General features: G+C 41.9%; 1 protein-coding gene across 1 annotated transcript in view; it reads left to right on the top strand.

Annotated features, from left to right (window-relative positions):
- MTHFD1L (methylenetetrahydrofolate dehydrogenase (NADP+ dependent) 1 like) overlaps window positions 1-25,975 on the top strand; it is a 1,099,716-nt gene that overhangs the window by 187,974 nt on the left and 885,767 nt on the right. The window contains exon 8 of the mRNA XM_053711891.1: window positions 1,812-1,948. Coding sequence (XP_053567866.1) covers window positions 1,812-1,948 — 137 coding nt within the window. The remainder of the gene's footprint in view (window positions 1-1,811; window positions 1,949-25,975) is intronic.

Here is a 25,975-nt window from a genome sequence, read left to right as displayed (position 1 = left end):
CCAGGTCCAGGGATCCCAAGGCAGCGCTTGTAGATGCTCTAGCAGCGCCCTGGTCCTTCAGCCTGGCTCATGTGTTTCCACCGTTTCCTCTGCTTCCTCGTCTGATTGCCAAGATCAAGCAGGAGAGAGCTTCTGTGATTTTGTTAGCTCCTGCGTGGCCACGCAGGACTTGGTATGCAGATCTGGTGGACATGTCATCCTTTCCACCATGGACTCTGCCGCTGAGGCAGAACCTTCTACTTCAAGGTCCTTTCAAACATCCAAATATAATTTCTCTGCGTCTGACTGCTTGGAGATTGAACGCTTGATTCTATCAAAGCGTGTTTTTTCCGAGTCGGTCATTGATACCTTAATTCAGGCTTGAAAGCCTGTCACCAGGAAAATCTGTCATAAGATATGGTGTAAATATCTTCGTTGGTGTGAATCCAAGGGTTACTCATGGAGTAAAGTAAAAATTCCAAGAATCTTATCCTTTCTCCAAGAGGGATTGGAGAAAGGATTGTCTGCTAGTTCCTTAAAGGGACAGATTTCTGCTCTGTCCTTTTGCACAAATGTCTGGCTGAGGTTCCAGATGTTCAGGCGTTTTGTCAGGCTTTAGTTAGAATTAAGCCTGTGTTTAAACCTGTTGCTCCGCCATGGAGTTTAAATTTAGTTCTTAAGGTTCTTCAAGGGGTTCCGTTTGAACCTTTGCATTCCATAGATATTAAACTTTTATCTTGGAAAGTTCTGTTTCTAGTAGCTATCTCCTCGGCTCGAAGAGTTTCGGAGTTATCTGCAGGTAAGGTAGTTTTGCGTACCAAACCTGGGTTTCTTCCTAAGGTAGTATCTAATAAAAACATCAATCAGGAGATTGTTGTTCCTTCATTATGTCCTAATCCTTCCTCAAAGAAGGAACGTCTTTTACACAATCTTGATGTGGTTCCTGCTTTAAAGTTTTATTTACAAGCTACAAAGGATTTTCGTCAAACATCTGCTTTGTTTGTTGTCTACTCTGGACAGAGGAGAGGCCAAAAGGCTTCGGCAACATCTTTCTTTCTGGCTGAGAAGCATAATCCGCTTAGCTTATGAGACTGCTGGCCAGCAGCCTCCTGAAAGAATTACAGCTCATTCCACTAGAGCGGTGGCTTCCACATGGGCTTTTAAAAATGAGGCCTCTGTTGAACAGATTAGTAATGCAGCGACTTGGTCTTCGCTTCACACTTTTTCTAAATTCTACAAATTCGATACTTTTGTTTCTTCGGAGGCTATTTTTGGGAGAAAGGTCTTACAGGCAGTGGTGCCTTCCGTTTAAGTTCCTGCCTTGTCCCTCCTTTCATCCGTGTCCTAAAGCTTTGGTATTGGTATCCCACAAGTAATGGATGAACCCGTGGACTGGATACACCTTACAAGAGAAAACAAAATTTATGCTTACCTGATAAATTTATTTCTCTTGTGGTGTATCCAGTCCACGGCCCGCCCTGTCATTTTAAGGCAGGTGTTTTTTATTTTTAAACTACAGTCACCACTGCACCCTATAGTTTCTCATTTTTTCTTGCTTGTCTTCGGTCGAATGACTGGGGGTGGCAGTTAGGGGAGGAGCTATATAGACAGCTCTGCTGTGGGTGTCATCTTGTAACTTCCTGTTGGGAAGGAGAAAATCCCACAAGTAATGAATGAACCCGTGGACTGGATACACCACAAGAGAAATACATTTATCAGGTAAGCATAAATTTTGTTTTTGCTATGCATTATACTACGCGTTTTTGTGCTTCCTTTGCATATAGAAATGTGTATGTTTAACATTTTGTATAAAATTATGTTTGTCCCCATAGAATTACACCTACGCCCCTTGGAGAAGGAAAAAGCACAGTTACAGTTGGGCTTGTGCAGGCACTAACTGCACATAGCCATGTCAATTCATTTGCTTGTCTGAGGCAACCTTCACAAGGACCCACTTTTGGAGTCAAAGGTACATCATCACTTGCATTTGTATATACTAGCAAACTATTGGCATGGAAATGTATTGTTCAGCTTCATTAAATGACTAGAGGCTAGAATCAATTAGGAAATGGCATGCTCTATCTGAATCGTGAAAGTGTAATATTTACTTTTCTGTCCCTTTTAAATTCCAAGAGAGTCACAGATTGGCTTAGGAACACAGGAATCTCTCAGTGTAACTGATAACGACAAACAAATGCACTCTGTACTAACTTTATGACCATGGCTAGCCTGGTAGTCTGCTGACTAATGCCTAGATTGGCTTCTCCAAAGAAGGCAAATAGTGGATGAAGTTTGTCTATTGATAAATAATTGTTGTTCTATAGCAACACAATGGAAATGTCTTGTAATTATAGTGTGTTTACTGTTCCTTTAAGGGAGCTGCATGGGGAGTAAGTGTTTAAGCCCCTCAATCCTAGCTCCCTTAAAGGGGCAGTCAACAATAGAATTTCTTTCATGTAATTGGCAAGAGTCCATGAGCTAGTGACGTATGGGATATACAATCCTACCAGGAGGGGCAAAGTTTCCCAAACCTCAAATGCCTATAAATACACCCCTCACCACACCCACAATTCAGTTTTACAAACTTTGCCTCCTATGGAGGTGGTGAAGTAAGTTTGTGCTAAGATTTCTATGTTGATATGCGCTTCTCAGCATTTTGAAGCCTGCTTCCTCTCAGAGTACAGCGAATGTCAGAGGGATGTGAAGGGAGTATCACCTATTGAATGCAATGGTTTTCCTCACGGGAGATCTATTTCATAGGTTCTCTGTTATCGGTCGTAGAGATTCATCTCCTACCTCCCTTTTCAGATCGACGATATACTGTAATATACCATTACCTCTACTGATAACTGTTTCAGTACTGGTTTGGCTATCTGCTATATGTGGATGGGTGTCTTTCGGTAAGTATGTTTTTATTACTTAAGACACCTCAGGTATGGTTTGGCACCTTATACATTAATATAAAGTTCTAAATATATGTATTGTACTTATATTTGCCATGAGTCAGGTTCATGTATTTCCTTTTGCAGACTGTCAGTTTCATATTTGGGGAAAATTAACATTAAGAAATATTTTTTCTTACCTGGGGTTTAGTCTTTTTTCAAATTGACTACATTTTTCTTGCAAATTGCGGGCAGGATTAGGCCCGCGGGTACGCCAAATGCTAGACTTTATTGCGTCATTCTTGGCGCAAGAATTTTTGGCGCGAAAGTACGTCCGTTGACGCAAGTTCGTCATTTCCGGCGTCGTAGTTGATGGCGAGTTCCTTACACAGGATTGCGTCGTTAGTGACGCGAGTGTGTCATTTCCGGATGTTGTTGGCGCCAAAAAATTTTCAGTTACACTGTGCGTCTTGCTATTTGCCTCTTGCCTTTTTTTATGTCAGAGGGCTATGCTATTTGCATTTTTTTCTCATTCCTGAAACTGTCATATAAGGAAATTGACAAATTTTGCTTTATATGTTGTTTTTTATTTTACATTTTGCAAGATGTCTCAATCTGATCCTGCCTCAGAAGTATCTGTTGGAACTTTGCTGCCTGATGTCGGTTCTATTAAAGCTAAGTGTATTGGTTATCATGATAAACTTTTACATGCAGATATTGTCCATCAGTAAATAGTACATTGCCTGTTGTTCCTTCAACGTTTAATGTACATGTTATACCTATGAAATTTAAAGAATTTGTTACTGATTCTATTCAGAAGGCTTTGTCTGCTATTCTGCCTTCTAATTAATATAAAGGTCTTTTAAAACTTCTCATAAGGTTGATGAAATTTCAAATGACCGACAACATAATGAATTATCCTCCTCTGATGAAGATCTATCTGATTCAGAAGATCCTTCCTCAGATATTGACATTAACAAATCTACTTATTTATTTAAAATGAAGTATTTTCATTCTTTGTTAAAGAAGTGTTAATTATTTTTGATATCGTGGAAACTAGTCCTCTTGATATTAGAACTAGTAAATTCTGTTTTTAAACCTCTTGTGGTTACTCCAGAGGTTTTTTCCTGTTCCTGATGCTATTTCTGATATGATTTCTAAGGAATGGAATAAGCCGGGTACTTCTTTTATTCCTTCTTCAAGGTTTAAAAATTGTATCCTTTTACCAGCAATTTCTATAGAGTTTTGGGAAAAGATCCTCAAAGTTGATGGGGCTATTTCTACTCTTGCTGAACGTACCTCTATTCCTATGGAAGATAGTACTTAAGTTCCTTTAGATAGGAAACTTGAATCTTATCTAAGGAAAGCTTATTTATATTCAGGTCGTCTCAGGCCTGCAATTTTTTGGCTGATGTTGCAGCTGCATCAACATTTTTGTTGGAGAATTAGCGCAACAAGAATTGGATTCTGATTTATCTAGCATTGTTCGCTTACTGCAACATACTAATTGGTTTTGATGCCATTTTTTGATATCATCAAGATTGATGTTAGATCTACGTCTTTAGCTATTTTTAGCTAGAAGAGTTTTGAGGCTTAAATCTTGGAATGCTGATATGACTTTTTAAGTCTAGATTGCCATCTCTTTCTTTCCAAGGTAATAAGAGACCTAAGGGTAAATATAAAGCTTCTAATCGTTTTCGTTGTTTTTGTCAAATAAGGAACACAAACCTAATCCTTCCCTATGGAATTTGTTTCCAATTGGAAAACTTCATTAAATGGAATAAATCCAACCCATATAAGAAACCAAAAGCCAGCCCCTAAGTCCGCATTAAGGTGCGACTCTCATTCCAGCTCAGTTGGTAGGGGGCAGATTAAGGTTTTTTTCAAGGATGTTTGGATAAATTCTGTCCAAAATCAATGGTTTCAGAGTATTGTCTCTCAGGGGTATCGAATAGGATTCTGAGTAAGTCTTCCTGTGAGAAGATTTTTTTCTCTCACGCATCCCAACAAATCCAGTTTAAGCTCAGGCTTTCCTGAAGTGTGTTTCAGACCTGGAGTTTCAGGGGTAGTCATGCCAGTTCCTTTTCAGGAACAAGGTCTGGGGTTTTATTCAAATCTATTCATTGTCCCAAAGAAGGAAATTTAATTCAGACCAAATCTGGATCTGAAAATTTTGATGGACTTGCAGGATGTATACCTTCATATTCCGATTCATTCAGATCATTATCAGTTCCTGAGATTCTCTTTTCTAGTTGAGCATTACCAATTTGTTGCTCTTCCATTTGGACTAGCAACCGCTCAAATAATTTTTTTATTAAGGTTCTAGGTGCCCTGCTTTATGGAAACCAGAGAACAGGGTATTGCGGTGTTTCCTTATTTGGATGATATCTTGGTACTTGCTCAATCTTTACGTTCTGCAGATTCTCACACAAATCAACTAGTGTTGTTTCTTCGAAAACATGGTTGGAGGATCAATTTACCAAAAAGTTTCTTGATTCCTCAGACAAGGGTCACCTTTTTAGGCTTCCCGATAGATTCAGTGTACATGACTCGGTCTCTAACAGACAAGAGACGTTTGAAAGTGGTTGCAGCCTGTCGGCACCTTCAGTCTCAGTCATTCCCTTCAGTGGTTATGTGCATGGAAAATTTAGGTCTCATGACTGCAGCATCGGACGCGATTCCCTTTGCTCGTTTTCACATAAGACCTCTCCAGCTTTGTTTGCTGAATCCATGGTGCAGGGATTATACAAAGATACCACAATTAATATCCTTAAATCCCAATGTTTGACACTCTCTGACGTGGTGGTTAAATCACCAGCGTTTAGTTCAAGGGGCTTCTTTGTTCGGCTAACCTGGACTATGAGCACTACAGATGCAAGTCTTTCAGGTTGGGGAGCTGTTTAGGGATCTCTGACAGCACAAGGGGTTTGGAAATCTCAAGAGGCGAGATTGCCAATCAATATTTTAGAACACCGTGCAATTCTCAGAGCTCTTCAGTTTTGGCCTCTGTTGAAGAGAGAACCGTTCATTTATTTTCAAATAGACAGTATCACAGACAGTGGCATTTGTCAATCGGCAGGGTGGGACTCACAGTCCACAAGCTTTGAAAGAAGTATCTCGGATACTTGCTTGGGCGGAATCCAGCTCCTGTCTAATTTCTGCGGTGCATATCCCAGGTATAGACATTGGGAGGCGAATTATCTCAGCCGTCAGACTTTACATCTGTGGGAGTGGTCCCTCCATCCAGATTTGTTTTCTCAGATTGTTCAGATATGGGGTCTTCTAGAGATAGATCTGATGGCCTCTCATCTAAACAAGAGACTTCCCAGATGCCTGTCCAGGGATTTTTCAGGCGGAAGCAGTGGGTGCGCCGACACTTCCTTGGTGTTATCATCCTGCTTACATTTTCCCACCTCTAGTTCTTCTTCCAAGAGTGATATCCAAAATCATCATGGAACAATTGTTTGTGTTGCTGGTGGCTCCAGCATGGCCTCACAGGTTTTGGTATGCGGGTCTTGTTCGGATGTCCATCTGCCAACCTTGGCCACTTCCGTTAAGGCCGGACCTACTGTCTCAAGGTCCGTTTTTCCATCAGGTGACTGTTTAAAAAACGTTTTTGTCATTTGTTATTCCGTTTTTGGTATTAAGGGGTTAATCATCCATTTGCAAGTGGGTGCAATGCTCTGCTAACTTATTACATACACTGTAAAAATTTCGTTAGTGTAACTGCATTTTTTCACTGTTATTTCAAAATTTGGGAAAATTTGTGTTTCTTAAAGGCGCAGTAACGTTTTTTATATTGCTTGTAAACTTGTTTTAAAGTGTTTTCCAAGCTTGCTAGTCTCATTGCTAGTCTGTTTAAACATGTCTGACACAGAGGAACCTACTTGTTCATTATGTTTGAAAGCCATGGTGGAGCCCCATAGGAGAATGTGTACTAAATGTATTGATTTCACCTTAAACAGTATAAAGATCAGTCTTTATCTATAAAAGAATTATCACCAGAGGGTTCTGTCGAGGGGGAAGTTATGCCGACTAACTCTCCCCACGTGTCAGACCCTTCGCCTCCCACTCAGGGGACGCACGCTAATATGGCGCCAATTACATCAGGGACGCCCATAGCGATTACCTTGCAGGACATGGCTGCAATCATCAATAATACCCTGTCAGAGGTATTATCTAGATTGCCTGAATTAAGAGGCAAGCGCAATAGCTCTGGGGTTAGGAGAGATACAGAGCGCGCAAATGCTGTAAGAGCCATGTCTGATACTGCGTCACAGTATGCAGAACATGAGGACGGAGAGCTTCAGTCTGTGGGTGACATCTCTGACTCGGGGAAACCTGATTCAGAGATTTCTAATTTTAAATTTAAGCTTGAGAACCTCCGTGTGTATTGCTTGGGGAGGTATTAGCTGCTCTGAATGACTGTAACACAGTTGCAATTCCAGAAAAATTGTGTAGGCTGGATAGATACTATGCAGTGCCGGTGTGTACTGACGTTTTTCCTTTACCTAAAAGGCTTACAGAAATTATTAGCAAGGAGTGGGATAGACCCGGTGTGCCCTTTTCCCCACCTCCTATATTTAGAAAAATGTTTCCAATAGACACCACTACACGGGACTTATGGCAAACGGTCCCTAAGGTGGAGGGAGCAGTTTCTACTTTAGCAAAGCGTACCACTATCCCGGTTGAGGACAGTTGTGCTTTTTCAGATCCAATGGATAAAAAATTGGAGGGTTACCTTAAGAAAATGTTTATTTAATAAGGTTTTATTTTACAGCCCCTTGCATGCATTGTGCCTGTCACTGCTGCGGCGGCATTCTGCTTTGAGGCCCTGGAAGAGGCCATCCAGACAGCTCCATTGAATGAAATTATTGACAAACTTAGAACGAATAAGCTAGCTAACTCATTTGTTTCTGATGCCATTGTTCATTTGACTAAACTAACGGCTAAGAATTCCGGATTCGCCATCCAGGCGCGTAGGGCGCTATGGCTTAAATCCTGGTCAGCTGACGTGACTTCAAAGTCTAAATTACTCAACATTCCTTTCAAGGGGCAGACCTTATTCGGGCCTGGCTTGAAGGAAATTATTGCTGACATTACTGGAGGCAAGGGTCATACCCTTCCTCAGGACAGGGCCAAATCAAAGGCCAAACAGTCTAATTTTCGTGCCTTTCGAAATTTCAAGGCAGGAGCAGCATCAACTTCCTCCGCTTCAAAACAAGAGGGAACTGTTGCTCATTCCAGACAGGCCTGGAAACCTAACCAGTCCTGGAACAAGGGCAAGCAGGCCAGAAAGCATGCTGCTGCCCCCAAGACAGCATGAAGGAACGGCCCCCTATCTGGAAACGGATCTAGTGGGGGGCAGACTTTCTCTCTTCGCCCAGGCGTGGGCAAGAGATGTTCAGGATCCCTGGGCTTTGGAGATCATATCTCAGGGATATCTTCTGGACTTCAAAGCTTCTCCTCCACAAGGGAAATTTCATTTTTCAAGGTTATCAGCAAACCAGATAAAGAAAGAGGCATTCCTAAGCTGTGTGCAAGACCTCCTAGTAATGGGAGTGATCCATCCAGTTCCGCGGACGGAACAAGGACAGGGATTTTATTCAAATCTGTTTGTGGTTCCCAAGAAAGAGGGAACCTTCAGACCAATCTTGGATCTAGAATGGAAGATAAACAAGGGGCGCCAACATAGTGTGAATCGTTCAAACAACAAATATAAAAGTGATGTGCAAAAAACTACTCACAAGGAAAGTGGCACCTTAAATGAATAAGGTGCGATAAAGCAGGCTGACATTCAAATTCCAGCAGTCAGTACGCTGGAGGTCTCACCCAGAGGACCTGTGGAATCCAGATAGGCGTCTAGAAAGTAGCACCCACGTTTTTCAGGGCCAATGGCCGGACCAGGTGAGCTGCAAGCTGATAGGTGTTCTCCTGCTGCACTCACGCCACCGAGACTTTTCTCCAAAAACGACAGTGTCAGTGTATGAAAGGTTCCGTGGTAAAAGTCCTTTTTTCATTCAGATCAGCAATGTACAATTTGCTCTAAGTTTGTCTGATCCTAAGAGTGATTTCAGGATTTCAGCAGGAGAACACCTATCAGCTTGCAGCTCACCTGGTCCGGCCATTGGCCCTGAAAAACGTGGGTGCTACTTTCTAGACGCCTATCTGGATTCCACAGGTCCTCTGGGTGAGACCTCCAGCGTACTGACTGCTGGAATTTGAATGTCAGCCTGCTTTATCGCACCTTATTCATTTAAGGTGCCACTTTCCTTGTGAGTAGTTTTTTGCACATCACTTTTATATTTGTTGTTTGAACGATTCACACTATGTTGGCGCCCCTTGTTTATCTTCCATTCTAGACACCCTGACCCATCGCACCGCGGGACACAAGAGGAGCACGCCAAACACCTGAACACATCACTGTTCACATATTAGGATTGGACACTTATTTTTTACATCACAGCAATTTTTGGGACATTGATAAGTACTTTTTTTATATATTTTACTAATCGCCACAAATATCATTGTTTATCTGTGATATCTGATTATTTCAATGTATCACTAATATTATACACAAATTGTCCTGAGCACTTGTTTTACACACAATTTATTTTCGTCATTATTATAATTTTTTACACATACCAAACACTGTGCTGTTTATAAAAAAATAATTTTTTTTTTTTTTTTTTTTTTTTTTTTTTTTATTTATGCATATGGGTACAAACCCAATCATAAAGTGGTAGGTCCCACTTTGATAACCTGTGTTCCAAGCGCATCCTCTTAAGTTTTTTCCTCCTCAGGAATTTCTTTTTACAATCTTGGATCTAAAGATCTTAAACAAATTCCTCAGAGTTCCATCATTCAAAATGGAAACTATTCGGACCATCCTACCCATGATCCAAGAGGGTCAGTACATGACCACAGTGGACTTAAAGGATGCCTACCTTCACATACCGATTCACAAAGATCATCATCGGTTCCTAAGGTTTGCCTTTCTAGACAGGCATTACCAATTTGTAGCTCTTCCCTTCGGGTTGGCCACTGCCCCGAGAATTTTTACAAAGGTTCTGGGCTCACTTCTGGCGGTTCTAAGACCGCGAGGCATAGCGGTGGCTCCGTATCTAGACGACATCCTGATACAGGCGTCAAGCTTTCAAATTGCCAAGTCTCATACAGAGATAGATCTGGCATTTCTGAGGTCGCATGGGTGGAAAGTGAACGTGGAAAAGAGTTCTCTATCACCACTCACAAGAGTCTCCTTCCTAGGGACTCTTATAGATTCTGTAGAGATGAAAATTTACCTGACGGAGTCCAGGTTATCAAAACTTCTAAATGCTTGACGTGTCCTTCATTCCATTCCACGCCCGTCAGTGGCTCAGTGCATGGAAGTAATCGGCTTAAGGGTAGCGGCAATGGACATAGTGCCATTTGCGCGCCTGCATCTCAGACCGCTGCAATTATGCATGCTAAGTCAGTGGAATGGGGATTACTCAGATTTGTCCCCTCTACTAAATCTGGATCAAGAGACCAGAGATTCTCTTCTCTGGTGGCTTTCTCGGGTCCATCTGTCCAAGGGTATGACCTTTCGCAGGCCAGATTGGACGATTGTAACAACAGATGCCAGCCTTCTAGGTTGGGGCGCAGTCTGGAACTCCCTGAAGGCTCAGGGATCGTGGACTCAGGAGGAGAAACTCCTCCCAATAAATATTCTGGAGTTAAGAGCAATATTCAATGCTCTTCTAGCTTGGCCTCAGTTAGCAACACTGAGGTTCATCAGATTTCAGTCGGACAACATCACGACTGTGGCTTACATCAACCATCAAGGGGGAACCAGGAGTTCCCTAGCGATGTTAGAAGTCTCAAAGATAATTCGCTGGGCAGAGTCTCACTCTTGCCACCTGTCAGCGATCCACATCCCAGGCGTAGAGAACTGGGAGGCGGATTTACTAAGTCGTCAGACTTTTCATCCGGGGGAGTGGGAACTCCATCCGAAGGTGTTTGCTCAACTGTTCCATCGTTGGGGCAAACCAGAACTGGATCTCATGGCGTCTCGCCAGAACGCCAAGCTTCCTTGTTACGGATCCAGGTCCAGGGACCCGGGAGCGACGCTAATAGATGCTCTAGCAGCTCCTTGGTTCTTCAACCTGGCCTATGTGTTTCCACCGTTTCCTCTGCTCCCTCGACTGATTGCCAAAATCAAACAGGAGAGAGCATCGGTGATTCTGATAGCGCCTGCGTGGTCACGCAGGACCGGTATGCAGACCTAGTGGACATGTCATCTCTTCCACCGTGGACTCTGCCTCTGAGGCAGGACCTTCTAATACAAGGTCCTTTCAATCATCCAAATCTAATTTCTCTGAGACTGTCTGCATGGAGATTGAACGCTTGATTCTATCAAGGCGTGGCTTCTCCGAGTCAGTCATTGATACCTTAATACAGGCTCGGAAGCCTGTCACCAGGAAAATCTACCATAAGATATGGCGTAAATATCTTTATTGGTGTGAATCCAAGAGTTACTCATGGAGTAAGGTTAGGATTCCTAGGATATTGTCCTTTCTCCAAGAGGGTTTGGACAAAGGCTTATCAGCTAGTTCTTTAAAAGGACAGATCTCTGCTCTGTCCTTTTGCACAAGCGTCTGGCAGAAGTTCCAGACGTCCAGGCATTTTGTCAGGCTTTGGTTAGGATTAAGCCTGTGTTTAAAACAGTTGCTCCCCCGTGGAGCCTAAACTTGGTTCTTAAAGTTCTTCAGGGAGTTCCGTTTGAACCCCTTCATTCCATTGATATTAAACTTTTATCTTGGAAACTTCTGTTTTTGATGGCTATTTCCTTGGCTCGAAGAGTCTGAGTTATCTGCCTTACATTGTGATTCTCCTTATCTGATTTTTCATTCAGACAAGGTAGTTCTGCGTACCAAACCTGGGTTTTTACCTAAGGTGGTTTCTAACAGGAATATCAATCAAGAGATTGTTGTTCCATCATTGTGTCCTAATCCTTCTTCAAAGAAGGAACGTCTTTTGCATAATCTGGACGTAGTCCGGGCCTTGAAGTTTTACTTACAGGCTACTAAAGATTTTCGTCAAACATCTGCCCTGTTTGTCGTTTACTCTGGACAGAGGAGAGGTCAAAAAGCTTCGGCAACCTCTCTCTCCATTTGGCTTCGGAGCATGATACGCTTAGTCTATGAGACTGCTGGACAGCAGCCCCCTGAAAGGATTACAGCTCATTCTACTAGAGCTGTGGCTTCCTCCTGGGCCTTTAAAAATGAGGCCTCTGTTGAACAGATTTCCAAGGCTGCGACTTGGTCTTCGCTTCACACCTTTTCAAAATTTTACACTTTCGCTTCTTCAGAGGCTGTTTTTGGGAGAGAGGTTCTACAGGCAGTGGTTCCTTCCGTTTTTAAGTTCCTGCCTTGTCCCTCCCATCATCCGTGTACTTTAGCTTTGGTATTGGTATCCCACAAGTAATGGATGATCCATGGACTGGATACACTTAACAAGAGAAAACAAAATTTATGCTTACCTGATAAATTTATTTCTCTTGTAGTGTATCCAGTCCACGGCCCGCCCTGTCCTTGTAAGGCAGGTCTAAATTTTAATTAAACTACAGTCACCACTGCACCCTATGGTTTCTCCTTTCTAGTCTTGTTTCGGTCGAATGACTGGATATGGCAGTGAGGGGAGGAGCTATATAGCAGCTCTGCTGTGGGTGATCCTCTTGCAACTTCCTGTTGGGAAGGAGAATATCCCACAAGTAATGGATGATCCGTGGACTGGATACACTACAAGAGAAATAAATTTATCAGGTAAGCATAAATTATGTTTTCTGGTACTCAGTGTACCAGGAAGTAGTGCCTCTGTGTTGCAGCAGTAATTTGAGCTTGGCAGTTGTGGTCACATTACCGGCTTTACTTCATAACGTTTCTGAGGAAAAAGTTGTTTTTCTCCATATCTGGGTGATCCGGTCTTAATTGGTAGCGGTAAGGCACCTCAGTAATTGAGGTGTGGGGTTGCCTGAGGGGTATTTTAGAAGTTTATTTGATGTTTATTAAATGTTTTTTATTAACTTTTCTCACATAATTTTAACTGGGATCAATCCTAATTTAGAATAAAATTTAAAGTGTATTTTTCCTTGGCTTATTTTAATTGAATATTAAAATCTTTGAAACTTATCTGTACAAGTTTATTTACTGTTTCACAACATGTCTGATATGGAGCAAGAGCCTGCTCTCATGAATTCATGCCTATTATGTTTAGATGCACAAATTGCAGCTCCTATGCAATTTTGTTCTTTATGTGTCAAGAAAACCTTGCAAAATAAAGGTAAAAAAGAGCCTAATGTCTCTCAGGATGATGCTGTTAAAATAATACCTCTGCTTTCTCCTGCTACGTCCCAAGCTTCAATAGTGTCACATGCAGTGCGAAAGCAAAAGATATAGAGGAGGGTGGTGCATATATAATATACACCACACTCCTAGGGGGCGCTAACAATATACAACAAACAGATAAGCAGATATATACAGATAAATGTGAGATATACAATAAAACTAGCACACTTGTATCAGATTATTAAAATTATATGCTCACAAATGGACCCAGATGATATTGGTATATGCAAATAACATAATGTCCGCACAAAAAATAATCCAAAAAAGAAAGGCAGCTCTCTGTCATAGGACGGTCATCCTGGTGTGGCGTGATCTATAAGAAAAAGAAACACAGAGGCGCCAACATGGCCTAGTAACGTCAAGGCAGTCGGATACAAAACATCAGCAGGATAGGAAATATTCGCGTCGCTGTTTTTAAATAAAAGTTTTTAAATATACACTTGCTTTCTTACATTTATTCTGCTCCTGTCGGGGGCAGAGTGTGTGTGTGATTCTCTGCATCCTGGCTATTGGATTCCACAGTCCACTGGGCGGCTGAGAGGTCCCAGTACTGCTGATATTGCACCTGGTGGTGCTTTGTTTCCTGTAAGTACAACCTTGAATCCTTTTTTATCCGGTGTACAAACGTTACTGGACTATGTGTGTGCCTTTTTTGCCCTTCTAGGCATCATATGATAGGCCCTTGCTAAGGATCATCTCTATCTGGCTGGAGACACCAGTGAGCTGGACCATTGTTTGAAGTTCCAGTCTGCCACAATAGCACCATTTGGGTGCGCCTCGTTTGTGAGTATATTTCCTATCCTGCTGATGTTTTGTATCCGACTGCCTTGACGTTACTAGGCCATGTTGGCGCCACATGCAGTGCCCTGTGGTTCCTCTAGCTCCTAGTGGAGTTAATTTTAAAGCAAAAATTGCTGCCCAGCTATCTTGAGCGGCATTAGCTGCCATTCCCAGATTACAGGGAGAACGCAAGAGGAAATCTAGAAATTCAGAAAGTAAAGTGCCTGTCCTCAGTTCTGCTTCCCAAATTGCCCTTTCTCATAAGTCTGATGAGGAAGATACATCCGGGACCTTCTGAGGGTGAAATTTCAGATTTGGACAGTATAATTCCTCCTTCTGAGACTGAGGTGGTATCCTTCAGATTTAAGCAACACCTTAGTGAATTGTTAAAGGAGGTTTTAGCTACTTTAGATGACTCCGATACCCCTGTCATTGTCAATCCTAAGAAATCTAGTAAACTTAATAGTTTCTTTGATGAACCTTCCACTTTGGAGGTTTTTCCTGTACCGAACCGTGCTAGGGAGATTATCTCACAGGAATGGGAGAAACCAGGGGTGTCTTTTTCCCCGTCTCCCATTTTTAAGAAAATGTTTCCTGTCGAGGACTCCATTAAAGACCCTTGTTATACTGTACCCAAAGTTGAAGGGGCAATTTCCACTCTAAGTGAACCACTATTCCTATTCAGGATAGCTGCTCTTCTTTTAAGGATTCGATGAACAAGAAGCTGGAAGCTTATTTGAAAAAGATATATGTTCATCAAGGTCTCCAATGGCAACCTGCGGTGTGTATTGCCACCGTGACTAGTGCGGCATCCCTTTTGGTTTGATGCCTTGTCTGATTCTTTTCAAGTAGAGACTTACTTGGATTAAATTCAAGATAGGATAAAAGCTCTTAAGTTGGCCATTTCTTTTATTGCAGATGACATTTTACAGGTTGTTAGACTAGGAGCTAAAACTTCTAGTTTCGCTGTCCTAGCCCGTAGAGCGTTATGGTTGAAATCCTGGTCTGCGGACGTTTCCTCAAGCTTCTGGCGATTTCCTTACAAGGGCAAAACCTTGTTTGGACCCGGTTTGGCAGAAATTATCTCTGATATTACGGGTGGAAAAGAGTCTTTTCTAACTCAAGATAAGAAGAATAGTCCTAAAAGATGTCAGAGTAATTTTCGTTCCTTTCGTAACTTCAGAGGAAAGCCTTCTTCCATGCAGGAACAATCCAAGTCTTCTTGGAAACATAATCAGTATTGGAACAAGGGGAAACAATCAAAGAAACCCGTAGCTGATTCCAAATCAGCATGAAGGGTTTGCCCCCGATCCGGGATCGGATCAGGTGGGGGGAAGATTTTCTCAGTTCTCTCAAGCCTGTATACGAGGTGGACATAGTATCCTAAGGTTACAAATTGGAATTCAAGACTTTTCCTTCCAGAGGCAGATTCCATCTCTCAAGATTATCTGCAGACCAGATAAAAGTCTTGGGTTATACTCCAACTTATTTGTGGTTCCCAAAAAAGAGGGAACTTTCCATCCCATTCTAGACTTGAAGTGTCTAAACAAGTTTCTCAAAGTTCCATCCTTGAAGATGGAGACTATACGCTCCATTCTTCCTTTAGTACAAGAGGGTCAGTTCATGACAACCATAGACCTAAAGCATGTGTATCTTCATGTTCCTATTCACAGGGACCATCACAGATTCCTGAGATTTGCCTTTCTGGACAAACATTTCCAGTTTGTGGCCCTTCCATTTGGTCTAGCCACAGCTCCCAGAATTTTTTCAAAGGTTCTGGGGGCTCTTTTGGCAGTGATCCGTTCTCGTGGAATTTCTGTGGCACCCTACCCGGACGACATATTGGTTCAGGCGTCATCTTTTCAACAAGCAAAATCTCACACAGAGATATTGTCTTTTCATTGTTCCCACGGATGGAATGTGAATCTGGGGAAAAAAAGCTCCTTTTCTCCTGCTACAAGAGTAGTGTTCTTAGGGACCATATTAGATTCTCTATTGATGAAGATTTTTCTGACCAAGGTCAGGAAAAACAAAATAATTTTCTCTTGCCTCTCTTCAGGCTACTGCTTATCCTTCAGTGGCTTAATGTATGGAGGTAATCGGTCTGATGGTGGCTTCCATGGACATCATTCCTTTTGCTCGATTCCATTTGAGAGCTCTCCAGTTGTGCATACTCAGACAATGGAATGGTGACCATGCGGATATAACTCAGAGAATAGAGTTAGATCAGTCGTCAATGGACTCTGTCCCGTGTTGAATTTCTCAGGAACATCCGTCTCAGGGCACATGCTTTCGGAGACCTTCCTGGGTGATTGTGTCCATGGACGCCACCTTCCTGGGCTGGGGAGCAGTCTGGAACTCGTTAAAAGCTCAGAGCCTTTGGACTTGAGATGAGTCTGCTCTTCCCATCAACATCTTGGAGTTGAGGGCGATTTTATAATGCTCTCTTGACTTTGCCTCAGTTGTCCTCAGCCCAGTTTATCAGATTCCAGTCAGACAACATAACCTCTGTGGCTTACATCATTCACCAGGGAGAAACTCTGAGTTCCTTAGCCATGATGGAGGTTACTCAGATTCTTCAGTGGGCAGAGACACACAATTGCTGTCTGCCATCCACATTCCAGGATTAGACAGCTGGGAAGCAGATTTTCTGAGGAGACAGATTTTTCATTCTGGGGAGTGGGAACTCCATCCAGAGGTGTTTTCCAGCTTAGTCCTCAAATGGGGGGTGTCGGAGTTAGATCTGATGGCGTCCCATCAGAATGCCAAGCTTCCAATGCATGGTTCAGGGTCAAGAGATCTGCAGGCGGTTCTGATAGATGCTCTGGCGGTTCCTTGGGTTTTCAGGTTGGCATACCTGTTTCCTCCGTTTGCTCTCCTTCCATGAGTCATTGCTTGTATCAAACAGGAAAGGGCGTTGGTGATTCTAATAGCCCCTGCGTGACCTCGCAGCATCTGGTTTGCAGACCTAGTGGAGATGTCATCTCTCCCACCTTGGAGACTACCTCTGAGGAAGGACCTCCTGATTCAGGGTCCCTTCCTTAATCCAAATCTCGTTTCTCTGAAGCTGACTGCTTGGAGATTGAACGCTTAATTCTGTCTAAGCGTCGGTCATTGAGACCATGATTCAGGCTTGCAAGCCTGTTACTAGAAAGATTTACCTTAAGATATGGCATAAATATCTTTATTGGTGTGAATCCAAGGGCTACTCTTGGAGTAGAATTAGAATTCCTAGAATGTTATCTTTTCTTCAGGAAGGCCTGGAGAAGGGATTTTCCATCAGTACCCTGAAGGGTCAGATTTCTGCTTTATCAGTTTTACTACATAAACGTTTGGCGTATGTGCCAGATGTGCAATCTTTTTGTCAGGCCTTGGTCAAAATCAGGCCTGTCTTTAAGTCTGTTGCTCCTCCTTGGAGCATTAAAGGGACACTGAACCCAAAAAAATTTTCTTTCGTGATTCAGATAGAGCATGCAATTTTAAACAACTTTCTAATTTACTCCTATTATCAAATTTTCTTAATTCTCTTGGTATCTTTATTTGAAAAGCAAGAATATAAGTTTAGATGCCGGCCCATTTTTGTGAACAACCTGGGTTGTTCTTGCTGATTGGTGGATTAATTTAGCTGACCAATAAACAAGTGCTATTCAAGGGTAGAACCAAAAAAACCCAGCTTAGATGCCTTTTTCAAATAAATATAGCAAGAGAACAAAGAAAAATTGATAATAGGAGTAAATTAGAAAGTTGCTTAAAATTGCATGCTCTATCTGAATCACGAAAGGAAAAAATTTGGGTTCAGTGTCCCTTTAACCTTGTTCTTAAAGTTTTACAGCTGGCTCCTTTTGAGCCTTTGGATTCCATAGACATTAAGTTGTGACTGTTTAAAAACGTTTATATCGTTTTTTTGATCCGGTTTTGAAACAAAGCGGTTAATCATCCATTTGCAAGTGGGTGCAATGCTATTTCAGTCTATTATACACACTGTAAAAATTTCGTAAAATTTACTGCTTTTTTCACTGTTTTGCAGTTTCTGTGATTGTTTTTTTCTCTTAAAGGCACAGTACCGTTTTTATTTTTTGCTTGTTCACAGTTATTAAAGTGTTTTCCAAGCTTGCTGGTCTCATTACTAGTCTGTTTAAACATGTCTGACTTAGAGGAAACTCATTGTTCATTATGTTTAGAAGCCATTGGGTAACCCCCTCTTAGAATGTGTACCAAATGCACTGATTTTACTATAGATTACAAAGACCATATTCTGGCTTTAAAAAATGTATCACCAGAAGAAATTGACAAGGAGGAAGTTATGCCGTCTAACTCTCCCCACGTGTCAGAACCTATAAATCCCGCTCAGGGGACGCCAAGTACATCTAGCGCGCCCATTGCGTATACCTTGCAAGACATGGCGGCAGTTATGAATCATACCCTTACAGAGGTATTATCTAAACTGCCAGGATTGCAAGGAAAGCAAGACAGCTCTGGGACTAGAATAAATACAGAGCTCTCTGACGCTTTAGTGGCTATGTCTGATACACCCTCACAATGTACTGAAGCTGAAGCAGGGGAGCTTCAATCTGTGGGTGATTTTTCTGATTCAGGGAAGACACTTCAACCTGATTCTGATATGTTTACATTTAAATTTAAGCTTGAGCACCTCCGCGTATTGCTCAGGGAGGTCTTAGCAACTCTGGATGACTGTGACACTATTGTAGTCCTAGAGAAATTATGTAGATTGGATAAATATTATGCAGTACCTACTTACACTGATGTTTTTCCAATCCCTAAAAGGTTTTCTGAAATTATTACTAAGGAATGGGATAGACCAGGTGTACCGTTCTCTCCCCCTCCTGTTTTTAAAAAGATGTTTCCTATAGACGCCGCTACACGGGACTTATGGCAGACGTTCCCTAAGGTGGAGGGAGCAGTTTCTACGCTAGCTAAGCGTACCACTATCCCTGTCGAGGACAGTTGTGCTTTTCTAGATCCAAAGGATAAAAAATTAGAGGGTTACCTTAAGAAAATTTTTATTCAACAAGGTTTTATTCTCCAGCCTCTTGCATGCATTGCCCCAGTCACTGCTGCTGCGGCTTTCTGGTTTGAGTCTCTAGAGGAGGCTCTACAGGTTGAAATCCCGTTGGAAGATATTATTGACAAGCTTAAGGCTCTTAAGCTCGCCAATTCATTTGTTTCTGACGCCTTTGTTTATTTAACCAACCTAATGGCTAAAAATTCAGGTTTTGCTATTCAGGCGCGTAGGGCGCTATGGCTTAAATCCTGGTCAGCTGACGTGACTTCAAAGTCTAAACTTCTCAACATTCCCTTCAAAGGACAGACCCTATTCGGGCCTGGACTGAAGGAGATAATTTCTGACATCACTGGAGGAAAAGGTCACGCCCTTCCTCAATATAGGTCCAACAAATTAAGGACAAACAGTCTAGTTTTCGGCCCTTTCGAAACTTCAAGAGTGGCGCAGCTTCAACTTCCTCTAACACAAAACAAGAGGGAACTTTTGCCCAGTCTAAGCTGGTCTGGAGACCTAACCAGGCTTGGAACAAGGGGAAACAGGCCAAGAAGCCTGCTGCTGCCTCTAAGACAGCATGAAGGAGCAGCCTCCGATCCGGAAAAGGATCTAGTAGGGGGCAGACTCTCTCTCTTCGCCCAGGCTTGGATCCCTGGGCATTGGAAATTGTGTCCAAGGGTTATCTTCTGGAATTCAAAACCTCTCCCCCAACAGGGAGATTTCATCTCTCATTTTTATCTGCAAACCAGATAAAGAGAGAGGCATTCTTACATTGTGTTCAAGACCTCCTAGTTATGGGAGTGATCCACCCAGTACCACAAGAGGAACAGGGACAGGGCTTCTATTCAAATCTGTTTGTAGTTCCCAAAAAAGAGGGAACATTCAGACCAATCTTAGATCTCAAGATCTTAAACAAATTTCTCAGTCCCATTCTTCTAGATGGAGACTATTCGAACCATCCTTCCTATGATCCAGGAGGGTCAATATATGACTACCGTAGACTTAAAGGATGCTTATCTTCACATCCCGATACACAAAGATCATCATCGTTTTCTCAGGTTTGCCTTTCTAGACAGGCACTACCAGTTTGTGGCTCTTCCCTTCGGGTTGGCCACGGCACCAAGAATCTTTACAAAGGTTCTAGGGTCCCTTCTAGCTGTCCTAAGGCCGCGGGGTATAGCAGTAGCCCCTTACTTAGACGACATTCTGATACAGGCGTTGACTTTTCAAATTACCAGGTCCCAAACGGACATTGTTCTGGCATTTCTAAGGTCCCATGGGTGGAAGGTGAACGAAGATAGAGTTCTCTATCACCTCTAACAAAAGTTTCATTCCTAGGGACTCTGATAGATTTGGTAGAAATGAAGATTTACCTAACGAAGGCCAGATTGTCAAAACTTCTAGACTCTTGCTGTGTTCTTTATTCCACTTCTCATCCTTCAGTGGCTCAGTGTATGGAAGTAATCGGTTTAATGGTAGCGGCAATGGACATAGTACCGTTTGCCCGCCTACATCTCAGACTGCTGCAACTTTGCATGCTCAGTCAGTGTAATGGGGATTACACAGATTTGTCCCCTCTACTAAATCTGGATCAAGAAACCAGGGATTCTCTTCTCTGGTGGCTATCTCGGGTCTATCTGTCCAAGGGGATGAGCTTCCGCAGGCCAGATTGGACTATAGTAACGACAGATGCCAGCCTTTTGGGCTGGGGTGCAGTCTGGAACTCCCTGAAGGCTCAGGGCTCGTGGACTCAGGAGGAGGCACTCCTCCCGATAAACATTCTGGAACTAAGAGCGATATTCAATGCTCTTCAGGCTTGGCCTCAGCTAGCTGCGGTCAGGTTCATCGGATTTCAGTCGGACAACATCACGACTGTAGCCTATATCAACCATCATGGGGGAACAAGGAGCCATCTCTCAGCTATCCATATCCCAGGAGTAGAGAACTGGGAGGCGGATTTTCTAAGTCGACAGACTTTTCATCCGGGGGAGTGGGAGCTCCATCCGGAGGTATTTGCCCAGCTGATTCAACTATGGGACAAACCAGAACTGGATCTCATTGCGTCTCGTCAGAACGCCAAACTTCCTTGTTACGGGTCCAGGTCAAGGGATCCCCAGGCAGCGCTGATAGATGCTCTAGCAGCGCCCTGGTCCTTCAGCCTGGCTTATGTGTTTCCACCGTTTCCTCTGCTCCCTCGGCTGATTGCCAAGATCAAGCAGGAGAGAGCTTCAGTGATTTTGATAGCTCCTGCGTGGCCACGCAGGACTTGGTATGCAGATCTGGTTGACATGTCATCCTTTCCACCATGGACTCTGCCGCTGAGGCAGGACCTTCTACTTCAAGGTCCCTTCAAACATCCAAATCTAATTTCTCTGCGTCTGACTGCTTGGAGATTGAACGCTTGATTTTATCAAAGCGTGGTTTTTCCGAGTCGGTCATTGATACCTTAATTCAGGCTCGAAAGCCTGTCACCAGGAAAATCTATCATAAGATATGGTGTAAATATCTTCATTGGTGTGAATCCAAGGGTTACTCATGGAATAAAGTAAGGATTCCCAGGATATTGTCTTTTCTCCAAGTAGGATTGGAGAAGGGATTGTCAGCTAGTTCCTTAAAGGGACAGATTTCTGCTCTGTCTATTCTTTTGCACAAGCGTCTGGCGGATGTTCCAGACATTCAGGCTTTTTGTCAGGCTTTAGTTAGAATCAAGCCTGTGTTTAAACCTGTTGCTCCGCCATGGAGTTTAAATTTAGTTCTTAAAGTTCTTCAAGGGGTTCTGTTTGAACCTCTGCATTCCATAGATATCAAGCTTTTATCTGGGAAAGTTCTGTTTTTGGTAGCTATCTCTTCGGCTCGAAGAGTTTCAGAGTTATCTGCCTTGCAGTGTGATTCCTCTTATCTGATCTTCCGTGCAGATAAGGTAGTTTTGCGTACCAAACCTGGGTTTATTCCTAAAGTGGTTTCTAATAAGAATATCAATCAGGAGATTGTTGTTCCGTCACTGTGTCCTAATCCTTCTTCAAAGAAGGAACGTCTATTACACAATCTTGACGTGGTTCGTGCTTTCTGCATTGTTTGTCATCTACTCTGGACAGAGGAGAGGCCAAAAGGTTTCAGCAACTTCTCTTTCTTTTTGGTTAAGAAGTATAATCCGCTTGGCTTATGAGACTGCTGGCCAGCAGCCTCCTGAAAGAATTACAGCTCATTCCACTAGAGCGGTGGCTTCCACATGGGCTTTTAAAAATGAGGCTTCTGTGGAACAGATTTGTAATGCGGCGACTTGGTCTTCGCTTCATACTTTTTCTAAATTCTACAAATTTGATACTTTTGCTTCTTCGGAGGCTATTTTTGGGAGAAAGGTCTTACAGGCAGTGGTGCCTTCCGTTTAAGCGCCTGCCTTGTCCCTCCCTTCATCCGTGTCCTATAGCTTTGGTATTGGTATCCCACAAGTAATGGATGAATCCGTGGACTGGATACACCTTACAAGAGAAAACAAAATTTATGCTTACCTGATAAATTTATTTCTCTTGTGGTGTATCCAGTCCACGGCCTGCCCTGTCATTTTAAGGCAGGTGTTTTTTATTTTTTAAACTACAGTCACCACTGCACCCTATAGTTTCTCCTTTCTCTTGCTTGTCTTCGGTCGAATGACTGGGAGTGGCAGTTAGGGCAGGAGCTATATAGACAGCTCTGCTGTGGGTGATGCTCTTGCAGCTTCCTGTTGGGAAGGAGAATATCCCACAAGTAATGGATGAATCAGTGGACTGGATACACCACAAGAGAAATACATTTATCAGGTAAGCATAAATTTAGTTTTTTGCCTCGGCTGAGGCTTCTTTTGGGAGAAAGGTTCTCCAAGCGGTGGTGCCTTCTGTTTAGGACTGCCTGTCTTGTCCCTCCCTATTTATCTATGTCCTCTAGCTTGGGTATTGGTTCCCAACAGTAATTACTCAAGCTGTGGACTCACCATATCTTAGGAAAGAAAAACTACATTTATGCTTACCTGATACATTTTATTTCTTTCTGGATATGGTGAATCTATGGCCCCACCCTTTATTTTAAGACAGTTGTTCTTTTGACTATAACCTCAGGCACCTCTACACCTTGTGTTACTCCTTTTTCTCCATTTCCCTTCGGTTGAATGACTGGGGGTTGTGGGTAAGGGAGTGATACTTAGCAGTTTAGCTGTGGTGTTCTTTGCCGCCTCCTGCTGACCAGGAGTAATATTCCCAACAGTAATTACTCAAGCCGTGGACTCGCCATATCCGGAAAGAAAGAAATGTATCCGGTAAGCATAAATCTAGTTTTTTTCTTACCTCTGTGATTACCTTGTATCAATCTAAGCATCTTCTGACAGCCCCCTGATCACATGTCGTATTTATTTTCTTTGGACTTGCATTTAGTACTGTTGTGCTAAATCTTAAATAACTCCTCGGGCGTGAACTCATTGTTATCTATATGGCCCACATGAACTAGTAGTATCCTGTTGTGAAAAGCAAATAAAAAAGCATGTGATTAAGAGGCTGTATATAGTTGCTTAGAAACAGGCAGAAATTTAGAGGTTTAAATGTTATAAAGTATACTGATATAACCATGTTGGCTGTGCAAAGCTGGGGAATGGGTAGTAAAGGTATTATCTATTATTTTTTTTTTTAAATCAACTTTAGTGTAGACTGTCCCTTCAAGTCCTAGAGCCTAACGTTTCAAAGGTAATTGCCTGTTCTTTTTAACAGTGTGGGTCTTGGGGGTATAAAGTGCAAGTAAAAGAAAAATAAATAAATAAATAAACAAAAAATATTAAAGTGCTATATTTCACATTATAACAAGCCATCAAAAAGGCCTAGAGAGTTCTAAATTCTGCATAGGGAACTTTTAGAATATTAAAGCTAAAGTGATATTCTCTTGGTATTGGAGATACACTACTATGCATTTCAAATCCTATCGGAAACATCTGTGCAATACAAAAAAGTCTACAGTTTCTGTGATAACTTTGGTCTGCACAAGTATTCCACCCTCATGTTTACCATACCATTAATATTTATCTAAATGTACGTGGTTAATAGGAGCCACCGAAAGTTTCCACCATATAGCAACATTTTAAATATATTTGCCTCAGCCTTTACTTTTGGAAGCTTAACCCCTTAATGACCACAGCACTTTTCCATTTTCTGTCCGTTTGGGGCCAAGGCTTTTTTTACATTTTTGCGGTGTTTGTGTTTAGCTGTAATTTCTCTCTTACTCATTTACTGTACCCACACATATTATATACCATTTTTCTCACCATTAAATGGAATTTCTAAAGATACCATTATTTTCATTATATCTTATAATTTACTATAATTTTTTTTTTATAAAATATGAGGAAAAAATGGAAAAAAACACACTTTTTCTAACTTTGACCCCCAAAATCTGTTACACATCTACAACCACCAAAAAACAACCATGCTAAATAGTTTCAAAATTTTGTCCTGAGTTTAGAAATACCCAATGTTAACATGTTTTTTGCTTTTTTTGCAAGTTATAGGGCAATAAATACAAGTAGCACTTTGCTATTGGAAAAATCAGGCGGCTACTGAGATACTGAAAAAAGGTACTTTATTCCAAGTAAAAAGTTAACAAGAAGCAAAAAAGATTAATATGACACAACAAACCAGGGAGGGAAACAGCAGACTTACATGTTTCGCGCTGGCTAGCGCTTAATCATAGAAGCGGTTAGACAAGTGAAACCTGCTGTGGCTCTTAAAGGGACAATGCACCAATCAAAACACCTTATATCTAAATTAGAACAAAACAGGTGTAGCATAAATGTATTGTTTCAAAATATATGTCCACTGAAAGAGCCACAGATCAGATAAGAATAAAAACATAATATAATGGCAATACTTGTGAAGATGTGCAATCCAACAAAAAAACACCAGTATATTTAAAGCTAAATAACAGTATTTCTCTTGTTAAGTGTATCCAGTCCACGGATCATCCATTACTTATGGGATATTAACTCCTCCCCAACAGGAAGTGCAAGAGGATTCACCCAGCAGAGCTGCTATATAGCTCCTCCCCTAACTGCCATTACTAGTCATTCTCTTGCACCCAACGAATAGATAGGATGTGTGAGAGGACTGTGGTGATTATACTTAGTTTCATACCTTCAATCAAAAGTTTGTTATTTTATAATAGCACCGGAGTGTGTTATTCCTTCTCTGGTAGAATTTGAAGAAGAATCTACCTGAGTTTTTCTATGATTTTAGCCGGAGTAGTTAAGATCATATTGCTGTTTCTCGGCCATCTGAGGAGAGGTAAACTTCAGATCAGGGGACAGCGGGCAGATTAATCTGCAAAGAGGTATGTAGCAGCTTATTATTTTCTGACAATGGAATTGATGAGAAAATTCTGCCATACCGATATAATGTAAACTCAGCCTTAAATGCAGTAGCAGCAACTGGTATCAGGCTGTCATGTATGTATATTTTACACTTCAGTATTCTGGGGAATGGCACTTCACTGGAATTATACTGTATGCATAAAACTTTAGCCTAATTTGCAGGGACTAGCAACAGGCTTTTTAATAACACTCAATTTATTAATGTTAAACGTTTTTTGCTGGCATGTAAAATCGTTTAATTTTCTGAGGTACTGGGTGAAAAAATGTTTTGGGCACTATTTTTTTCCACTTGGCAGTCGTTTTATTTAATTTATGACAGTTTACTGATCTCTCTCACTGTTATGTGTGAGGGGGAGGGGCCTTTTTTGGTGCTTTTGCTACGCATCAAAAAATTCAGTCAGAAGTTTATTGTCTTCCCTGCATGATCCGGTTCATCTCTACAGAACTCAGGGGTCTTCAAAACTTGTTTTGAGGGAGGTAATCACTCACAGCAGAGCTGTGAGATTGTAGTTAACTGTGATAAAAAAAAAGTTTATTTCTGTATTTT

This window comes from Bombina bombina, chromosome 4 (assembly GCF_027579735.1).
Source record: "Bombina bombina isolate aBomBom1 chromosome 4, aBomBom1.pri, whole genome shotgun sequence".
In the NCBI taxonomy this organism is placed as follows: Eukaryota; Metazoa; Chordata; class Amphibia; order Anura; family Bombinatoridae; genus Bombina; species Bombina bombina.
This window is presented reverse-complemented; position numbering and strand designations above follow the sequence as displayed.